General features: G+C 44.1%; 1 protein-coding gene across 2 annotated transcripts in view; it reads right to left on the bottom strand.

The window, feature by feature from the left end:
• Positions 1-453: 453 nt before the first annotated feature.
• Positions 454-10210, bottom strand: part of ESYT3 (extended synaptotagmin 3) — a 29905-nt gene continuing 20148 nt past the window's right edge. For both annotated transcript variants that reach the window (XM_005487936.4, XM_026793991.2), the window contains exons 14-23: positions 10078-10146; positions 9373-9438; positions 7975-8061; positions 7025-7174; positions 6080-6516; positions 4976-5065; positions 4317-4448; positions 2780-2885; positions 2158-2207; positions 454-1275 (exon numbers count right to left, since the gene is read on the bottom strand). In XM_005487936.4, the coding sequence (XP_005487993.3) occupies positions 1239-1275; positions 2158-2207; positions 2780-2885; positions 4317-4448; positions 4976-5065; positions 6080-6516; positions 7025-7174; positions 7975-8061; positions 9373-9438; positions 10078-10146 (1224 nt within the window). In that variant the 3' untranslated portion in view covers positions 454-1238. The remainder of the gene's footprint in view (positions 1276-2157; positions 2208-2779; positions 2886-4316; positions 4449-4975; positions 5066-6079; positions 6517-7024; positions 7175-7974; positions 8062-9372; positions 9439-10077; positions 10147-10210) is intronic.

The raw sequence follows: 10210 nt of genomic DNA, 5'->3' as shown, positions 1-10210 counted from the left end.
TTTTTTTTTTTAATTCTTGATCAATTTAAGAAAAACTTTAACTGCTGTCAACTGGTCTACTCAATTCCAGAGAGAGAACCAATATACTCTGTATCAGTCCAGGAAAATGAACCCAGCACAACATCCAGCACAAACTCCAACCACTTTTAATATTGCTGACCCAGTGAGGTATGTATGAGGTAAAGATGCCCTCACTGCCATAGCCAGCACACTTACACAAATGCTCAATCTTGGTTTTCTTGAGAGCCTGTTTTAAAATGTGGTTCACATTTCCAGATCAGTTTGGGATGGGAACATTGTTACTCAGTGAGTATTCTCTCAGATTATGGACTGAGGCAGACTGGGTTAATGTAATCTAGGCCAAAAATCTTTGGAATTTGCTTCAGGTGATGGTTTGAACTTACCATTGTTGTATTCCAAAAGTCAGTTTTAGAAAGGATTAGATCAAGTCTCTTATGCAAGACAATTAAAAGTTTATTGTACAGAAACAAGTACACCAAGCTTCCAAAAATATTTTGCCTCAATATTATTAAAGCTTAGTTTACAAAACTTTGCTGTTCCTCAGACAGAATCTGGGTTTACAAGATTTTGAAATGTACTGTAACAAAGGACAAAACCAGTTAAGGTGTCACAAACTAAAACCTTAATGACATCTTGGTGAGTTCATCTCCCTGCTTTGGAAGCTCATTATTTACATACCTGCAGCCACAGTCAGCTAAGGTACTTTCGAACAGTGGACTACCAACTTTAGTTTCTCAAAAAAAATAGCTGTTAAAGAGTTTCTCTTTTAAAAGGTTCTCTAGCCCTACAGCTGAAGAATACTGTTTCAAAATGTATTCTTTTAAAAGTACACCACTGCCATGTTAAATAACATGAACAAGTTCCTAGGGCCATCAGACTGCCAAGCAAAGTAATGACACTTGGCTGACAGTCCAAAATCTCCCCAGGTACAACCCTTCTTTAAGAGAGGTTTCACACTTAAAGGTCCTTTGAGGAGGGATTTGCCAGAAATAGCAAAAATAAAGGACTTATTCTTTAAAGACAAATTATTCCCTATGTGGGGGAAAATATGTTTAACTTCAGTGAGAACTAATCCCTGAATAGGATCATTAAATTTGCATGTCCTGAGCTGGAGCCTGCTTCAAATTTGCAATGACTGTGCAAAACAAGTTAATTACAAGAGATATGTACATCCATAGGAAGTTGAAAAAGTAGTAACTTATGTACATGAGAAGAAATCAGATTTTCTTGCGTCTGCTCCTTGTCAGCTCATACCTGCAAGACAGACACAATAAGTAATTACCATAGTTGAAAATTTTAACAGTTATAACTGGCACAGTAGAGAAAACTTGGGCTGCTTTCTTGCTTCTGCTTCACAGGCAGCACAGCAAAGGAGGCTCCAGAGATGGCCTCAAACTTCAGCTCTTCACCAGGAACTTTGGGTGCATCCTTTTTTCCTCTTCCCATAATTGCCCTGAGACTCACACACAAGCTGGCCAGGGAAATGTGGTTTTCCTATTGGAATATTGGCTCACTGCCTGTGCAGATGGCAAGCTCCTGGACTACCCACACTACATTCCTCAGGCTCCACTGAAGGAGAAAGAAGGAACAACTCCTGCCATTTACTCAAGACACAGGAGTGAAAAAAACACCCAAGCCTGGTTCTCTGTTCTGCCTCAGACCAGGAACATACAAGCCCCAGAACCACAATGAACGCACAAGCAAAACTCTAAGTGGCTTATTATAATAGTTTCTATAAATGCTTTGTAATTAAAGTTTTATCATACATATATATTGCTGATCAGAGTATTTAGTTAAGATCTTTACTCAAGTTAAAATTTGTTGCCAGGTTACTTTAATAAACAAAATTCTTTTACTTATGTGCCCCTGTGGCTTTTATGGCAACTTAAAATATGCTGAAGACTGTAATTGACACAGGCATCTCATTAAAGCTGTCTCACAGGGCAGGCACTGCACAGCCAGTGGATTAACACACAATTTAGATAGAACTGCCAGATTAGCTCAAGTTAGTCCTGCCTTTGCAGGTCAGATATTCTTGCTCACCCAAATACAGCCCAGTTACCAGCACTCACTCCCACAGCAATCATGCAAGCTCCCAGCCAAGCAATGTTTGGAAGGATAGAGATGAGTACTCACCACTGGGCAAAGCCTTTTATTAAATCCTCCCGGGACAAGTCAATGCGCACCTTTAAAAAGCAAATTTTATTTGTTTGTAGGTTATTCGGCATATAAATTGATTAGCTAAGCTACCATTCCTCCCAAGTCAGACCCACTTTCCAGCTCAGGCTTGAGGAAAAATGGAGCTTCCCACATTCCCAGGGTAGTGTAGGCATGAACCAGCTCCATTTCCTGTAGCACTGCTTGGAAATTTATCTGTCACTGAAGAAGCAATTGCAGTTTACTTCTCACAGAATCAAAGCTGTTCACAGAAAGTCAAAGCAGTGTTGGCAAATTGTGGGGTTTAACCCCAATGCCTTTTTCAGCTCTGTGTTTGCACTCTTGGAGCCATTCCCCACACAGGCAGCACCAGGGCCTACGAACCAGGGCTTACTTCAGGAGCTCCCTTCTGAAATGTGACCACACAGCTCCCACATGGATACAGCCTCATTTGAGATGAAAATCTAGCAGAAAAAAAAATTGTTTCCAGATTACCAGTCCTATCACTGAGAATCAGTTACTGGAGCCACATTTGAGGATTTCAGGAATAGCCCAGATTGTTCAGCTCTGTTATATCTGTAGTGAGATTCTTTAAACTTACTTTCCCCAGCTCCTTCCTCTCCTGTGAAATGAATGGCCTGCTGTTTTTCACTGCAATGTCCAGTGTCCTTTTCTTGACATTTTCCAAAGATTCAAAAAATTCAAACCTTGAAATAAAGTTTAAAAAGAAGAGATTTAAGGCAAAAACTAAAACCTTGTGAGCACCAGTGGGCAGAATGTAGTGACAGTACAGCGTCAGTGGCCAGGACTTAAACAGGGAAGGAACACACAGAAAAGGCAATTCTAGAGTGAGGTTTTATTCAGATTGCAGGGAACCTTTTCCAGGCCTCATGAAAGATAACACTGTGTTCAGACTCTCCACCGTGCCAGGGGGAAGGAGGAAAACATGCACCCATGATAAAATGTCATTTAACGTTATTTTCCCCCCTCCATGGAAGATGAGCATGTTTTCCATGCAATGTTCATTACTCAAGAGGAAATAGTCATGAGCCAACCCCCAAGTTCACAGAGCAGCCTTGCACCACACCAAGAACAGACAAAGGCTGAAACCTGTGGCAATTAAATTCTTAATGGCTCTGACTCAAGCCTCTGGCACACATGGCTAATGTCAAGTGAGTTTTGTCCATGCCAAATCACTCCAGTTCTGCCCACCTGAATAGCTTTTCCTCCAGTCAGAGCTGTGAAACAGGTAAGGAGCTAAAAGCATTATCTTTAATTGAGGATGTACAGGATACGTCAGTACTGAAGATGGGGAAAAGGAGATGCTCTTTCCAGCTGCTGGGATGGCACTAAATCAGTGCAGTTTCTTAACAGATATAGGCAGAATCCTCAGCTTTGGTGTTTTGAATGTTAAGAAGGAATGTTTTAAAATCTTTTCTCCATTTCTGACTTACACAGAAAGGACATAACACAGGAAAAATATAAGCCACCCAGGATCAACCAATATTCACATATATCCATGTGCACCTTCCTCTAATTATGGGATCAAAACCACCTCTCAAAAGAGCTCTGCTTCTAAGTGTTACTGTGTTTGGGTTTATGCAAAACACATTCCATTTCAGTGGGCACAGCTGTAACTTTACTGCCAGCAAAGAGGTGGCAGCATTTTATCCTGCTCCCACCAGGCCTTGATGACAACATCCACCTGTGTGCCCAAAGGGTGCTCCAGCCTCAGAAGGCTCTGTACTTCTGCCTGGACCTTTGGAAAGATGGCAGAATAAGCATCAGGCAAAGCAGTGTGAACAGAGCAGTAGGCTCTAGGAGGTTCCTGAATGGGCAGGTTGTCTCTGCCATGACAGGGAGTTAAACCAGCATGAGAATGTCAGTTTGCAGAGAAGCAAATGCAGCATGGGGGCAGAGAAGGGACAGGAAAGAAGGTGTGCCCTTCTTCTGGGGAATTTGCAATGCCACAGGCAGAGCAAGGCCAGCCCCAAGTACTTGTAAGTGACAGTCCAAGTGTCATTTGTTTCAGAAAAGCTGGAAACATTCACAAGAGAGTCCCTAGGAGCTACACCAGCCCTGTCATTACACAGAGATCATAACTATTCCAACCATAATAATAATTTACATTTTCTTACTTCTCATCGTATTGGGGGTTCAGAGTTTTTTTCTTAACAGAAGTCTTCTTCCTGCTTGTCCATCTTCTGTCTGGCAGCAGGTATATCCGGACATATGGATCCACTCCACGATTGGAAGAGGGTACCAAGTTTCTGTTAAAAGAAAAACAGACAATCAAGGCAGGTTCTCTCACTGTGTGTTTTAATACCTGGGCTCTCCTGGCATCAGACCAACCCTTCACAGGCCAAAAACATTCATCTCAGGAGCTGGAACATAAGCAAAGAAAACTTTATGGTTGTTTAGTTAAAATGCTTACTCCTGAGGGTGTGGCCACTTACTGGGGTTCCTAAATTAACAATTACATACTCAGTCATAGGTATCAATCCTTGTCACAATGCCTATCCCAACACCCCAAGACACACACCAGTTGTCAGTGCTGCCCAGAGGGAATTTTGGGTGGATGACAGTGGAAGCATCTCTACAGCAGCGAGCACAACTCGCTGGGTTCCCTCCCTGACCTGCTGCTGGCACTGACCAGAGCTGGGCACAGAGAGGCTGCACAGCTGGAAGCCAGCCAGCACTAAGGCATCTCCTGCTGCACATGGCTCTGCTCCAGCTTTGCTGGATGACTGGCAGAGCTCAGAGAGCTCTTCCCTCTGTGGGCCATCACAGGCATTACCTGCAGCCGTTGACCAGCACAACGAGGCTCTGCCGGATGGAGGCGTAGCGCACGGTCAGCTGGATCTCCCCCAGAGGCATCTCAGTCCCACTGCAAGACATTGCACAGGCAGGGCTTTTAATACAGCCACTGAGCAGCCCACAGGCAGACTAAAACCAGCTTTCAGGGCACCATCCTTCTTCCTGGCACCCTAAGTTTGCTGTCAGAAGCCCCATCCCTGCCTTCTCTGCAGGTACCCAATTTCAGTCCCACAACACAAACTGCCAAAAATGCCCCTATGTGGCCATTGTAGATGGAGCAGCAAAGTACAGGTTAGGGTGTCACACACTCCCTCAGGAATGTCTGTATATGCAAAATGGGACCTTTTTCATACTCCATTCTGCATGTTATTAAAATGGCTCAAAATCCAAAACATTGCTTAAAAATGGTTTGAAATAGCTTATAAATTAAGCTCTGTTCAGAGCTAGAAAATTCACCAGTCACCAAATTGCAGCTGAAGTTGAGTTTTATGTTCAGGTTTATAACTACCCTGATGCTCTCTTAAATGAGGTGGATCTTTGTAACTTCTGTTGATTAAGGATTCCACAAGCTCCATTCTGTGCCCCAGGAGGAACAAATCCTTCTCTCCATCCTGTCTGACTGAGCAGCCTCACAGTGAGCACTGTGAGAAGGCCACACACAAACACAGCTCTCCACAAAAAACTTTGTTCACTGCATTATCAGTCTTAAAACGTGTTGGATAAACACATTCAGAGCTTTAAGCAGTCAGAGGTGCCTATCAAGAGTTTAAGTTATTACAGAAGTGGGATATTGAGACTTCAAAACCCTGTTGCTAAATGAGTGTTGAGAAGCTCTTCAACAATATTAAACCAACACATGCAGCACTCTTAGGAGAGCCATAGAGTGAATACTTTCCCTTTATACCTGCTCTGACAGTGCCCTGTAATTTACTTTGCTGTTGACTGGAGTACCTAGGTCATTTCATTGTAAGGTGACTTGAGACCCAACACCCCAAAAGATTTAGTAGCCTTGAATTCACCTCTATGCAACAGTAACACCTAAACTTTCCCAAGAGAAGAACAACTGAGCTGGAACAACACCTACTTATGAATGTCCAGGTTGCTGCTACTTAATTCAAAGCAGGAAGAAGGCAGGGACCCCAGTGAAGTGACACTGGGTGCCACCCTCATTTCCTGCAGGACAGGCAGTGTGGGCACGGCCACTGCTCCGCTGGGCAATGCTGATGGTGGGCCATGCTCTGAGTTTTGCTTCCCCTCTGCTTCATCAAGGCCAGACACAGTTTCACTTGGTACAGGGGCTCCTGAACTGTCTTTAGTGCCCAGGTCTTCTCCACCACTGTCCTTTTTTGGCAGAGAGTCAAGTGCTGCAGAGTCTTTGCTCATGGGAGGTACTTTTGAGACTTGTGGAGAGGAAAACTTCTGCTGGTTTCCAGCCTTCTCCATGACATGTACAGGACCTAGCTTCGAGGCACTGACACCAGCCTTGACTCTTTGTGGATCAGGTTCTTCAACATCCAGTGCCTAAAAATCACAAGGGAAGACAGTGAGTGCTGCTCCCACAGCACTGGGGTGAATGCCAGCATTACCACCCAGAAGGAAATTTCACCACAAAACTGTAACAGCAGAACTCTGCCATTAGACATGAAAGGGGCCCCTGGGATTCACTGTGGTGTTCTCTCCTCTTATCCTACTGTGTTTGTACTGAGCACTGATCCAGAGCACAGTGAGGAAACAACTCCTAAGCATCAGTGCTGATTTCCCCAGCTTAAATATTCTCAGTCCAACTCTTTATTGCTGTGAGAAAACTTTCAGCCATGATACTGCACTAAGTTTTATGAAGCCCCAGGGATACCTCTCAACTCCACCATACACTTCTAATTTCACTTAAATACCTTATCACATTTCTGCTTTCTACTCAGCTGTGAAGCAAAGCTGCCTTTCTTCATGGCCACCTTTCATCTCTTTTGCCTGGTTACAAATGGATACTTCTGCAGGGGAAACTGAGTGAATATGAGAAAGAACAACTCACCCGCAGTACAAGTTTCATCTTAATGAAGCTGTCTGAACTGGAATGGTCCAGCTGGAATCTCTGATCCAGAGTCATGCTTGGGTCCTTAAGTAAGTGGGAGAGACACACCACTGAAGTTCCCAGGGCACTATCCCGCTCCTTGTCCTTTATCTGGGGGATGGAAGAAAACAAAAGTTTTTATCAACTGGCAAACTGGGAATGCAAAAGCAAAGCAAGAAGGTATTTCAGACAGAAACCAAAATTAGCTTATTTGCTTCAGTATGGTTACATCCAAATGGGTGATGCCAGGAGTGTAACAAGTTAGTGCATTTGGTGTAAAAATCCCATCTCTAACTATGCAGAGAAAGAAGTGCTTTAACAGAAAAAACATGCCCTGAGATTCACTTGATTTTCCTTGCTCGATTTGGGCACAATGTTCTAAGCAGCTGAGATGGTAACTTGTCTAAATCTTTACATGTATTTTAGGTAACAGTTTGTTTAGCCTATTTAACCTCAATACACCTTCCAAGTTCAATTCCTTTCTGTATCCAAGTGACCAGCCACAGAACTGCAATGCTGCTAATGAGAGACAGGGCTGCCTAATGAGCCAGAACACAGAGGTGAAGAGGTAGGGCTCTGGCTGAGAATCATGAAGGCTGCAATTTCTGACAGCAAAATATTGATGTCTTTACTACACACAGACCTGTATGAAATGTCTTTTGCACTTTGCAGCCAGAAACATCCAACATTTTGGACTAAGATACTGCACATTACATGATGCTACAACAAAGGTAGATACCACCACCACCTAATACAGAATTGTCTGTGAAACTTGTGCTTCTTCCACCCTTTAGTTGGAGGAACCCAGTATATGACAATCCCACACAGAAACAACCAGCACTGGGCTCCATAGAAGAGGTTTCTTCCTACAGATGTGCAGCTGGTCTTCAAAGGAAAGGCTTTTCTCTCACCTCAATGTGGAGTGATTGGGAACGAGCACTGTGGACAAAGAAGGTGAAAGCCTGGCCCCAGGTGGGATCTTTGCTGAAATTGCAGGTCTGCAACAAGAACATACATTAGTTTAGTCTCTGAGAAGCAAAGAATCCATGACACTGATCACCAGAGAGGGCCATGGTGGCCCTCAGTGATGCTACACCCCAGCTGTATAGAGAGAGTGGAAATTCCAGGTCAGAAGCATATGGAAGTGAAGTCTCTGGCAAAACCAGAACAAGTTCTTTGGGGCGTGGAAATGCCAAAGAACAAGTCTGGTGAGCTGCAGTTGGCCCCACCAGCACTGCCTGGACCAGCAGCCTGCCTCCCCTGCAGCGAGGCACCGCTCCCTCCCTCCCTCCCTCCTTCCCACCTTCCCACCCAGGGAGAGCCAGAGCACTGCTTCCAGCCTGCAGCACTCTGAGCCAGCTCCCAAAGCTGCAGTGAGCTGCAGGCAAGGGCAGGAAAGCTGGAGGGGCAGTTTCAGGGGCGTAGAACTCGTGGGAAGAGTAGGAGGGCACAGCTTCAGCACCATCCACTTCAAAGAGGAAAGAGCATGGAAAGCACCCAAGGGGACAGTGGCTGCTCTGTGAACCAGCTGTCCCTGCCAGGCCATGAGTGCAGGCAGCAAGTGGAAAGGAGCAGGGAAAGCCTGGAGGCCTGACCTAGCTTAGGAGAGGCAGCTGATGTGGTAAGGAAAAGCCACAAAAGGTAAAAATGCAAGTAGAACCCAATTTCTGGGTGGAGCAGGTGGAAAGAACAAAGGAAAATAGGTGCCAGTCCTGTATGCTTGTGTATAGCCAACAGGATTCATTCTTATTGGCTGGAAGTCCAAAAGAACAAAGAGCTCATCCACATCCAGCTGCACATGGCAGCTACTGGGAGGGCAGAGCTCAGCTGTTGCTCGTACTCATGATGCAAAAGTAATTTTTAAATAATGAAAAAGGAACTAGAAGTGAAGTAGAGGAGATGCAGTTTAAAAACAAAACCAAACACAAAACAAAACAGTAAAACTGTGATACACAGGAGCCAGAAAAGACTCTGAGGAAGCAATAAAAGCCAGCTTGATGCAAATGACACCCTGCTCTGACAAGCCATAAGCTGGATTAGAGACTTACAGAACTAGAGTGTCTGGGCCAAGATGAACTCTTGGGCACAGGCATGGAACTACACATGTGTACAGCAGCTGGTCAGACTCCCTCCACCACCACAATTCAATGACACAGTGGTTCCACTCCCAGGCTCTGCAGCCATCACTACAAGTACAGCTCTTCACACCAGCTTCACAAGAAGTCCTTTCCTTCCTAGGGGATACTTGGGGACAGTCACCCATAAGATGGAAAGTATCTGATGAAAGCAGAACAATTAAACAACCTCACCTTACTCTTCTGAGTCTTGTTCCCAACTGTGAGCAGAACAAAGGAGGAAGGTTCTCGTTCCATCTTCTGTCATTTAATACAAGGAAGAAAGAAGAAGGCAGAAAGAAACATTAAGAAGTTTATAGTTTTCAGGAAGCAATATAAAACCACTATTCTTACTTGAAGTAAGTTGCTGGAAAGCTGATAGCATTTTCTGCTTGTGGGACCCCTGAGGAGTGTAGTGCACAGGAAAGCCTCCAGCAACAACACAGCAGTCTTACTTTCCACCATCAAGAGTACACATTTAAGCCAAAGCTTTATGTATTTAGGTTTCAACAGGTGAGCAGTTAAAAATTTGCCAGAAGCTGGGAGGAAACAGAGAGGAGAGATGAAGGCTCAGTGGGGAATCTTGGGCTTTCCTGACTGAATCAGGACTCTCAGAATTGGTTTCCAAGGCTCAGGACTTGCTCCAAAGCAGCTGGAAGTGAGTCCTTGGCATCAAATAACAATTCTTGTCTGGAAGCAACAATACTGAACCTCTTGCAGCTCTTTGCACTAGACTTTCACTGGGGTGGGCTTTCAATCACTAATTTGAACCCCTGTTCATCACTTAAATTCTGATAGTGGAGAGATTATTTCTTTTTAACCACAGCTAGTTTTGGTTCCTATGATACCACATAATTCAGAATCTTGTTTTGCAAAGTGGGAGAAGAATATAAATTTTACCTTGAGGTACTTGTTATTTTTGATCTTCTTTGTTCCACATTCACCGTTCGAATACTCAAAGTGGTTTTTCTGAATTGGTGAAAGAATATTTAAAACAGTTAATTTGTTCTTTTCAAAAAAAAGGAGGTTAGGA

Source organism: Zonotrichia albicollis, chromosome 10 (assembly GCF_047830755.1).
Source record: "Zonotrichia albicollis isolate bZonAlb1 chromosome 10, bZonAlb1.hap1, whole genome shotgun sequence".
NCBI classification, from domain to species: Eukaryota; Metazoa; Chordata; class Aves; order Passeriformes; family Passerellidae; genus Zonotrichia; species Zonotrichia albicollis.
This window is presented reverse-complemented; position numbering and strand designations above follow the sequence as displayed.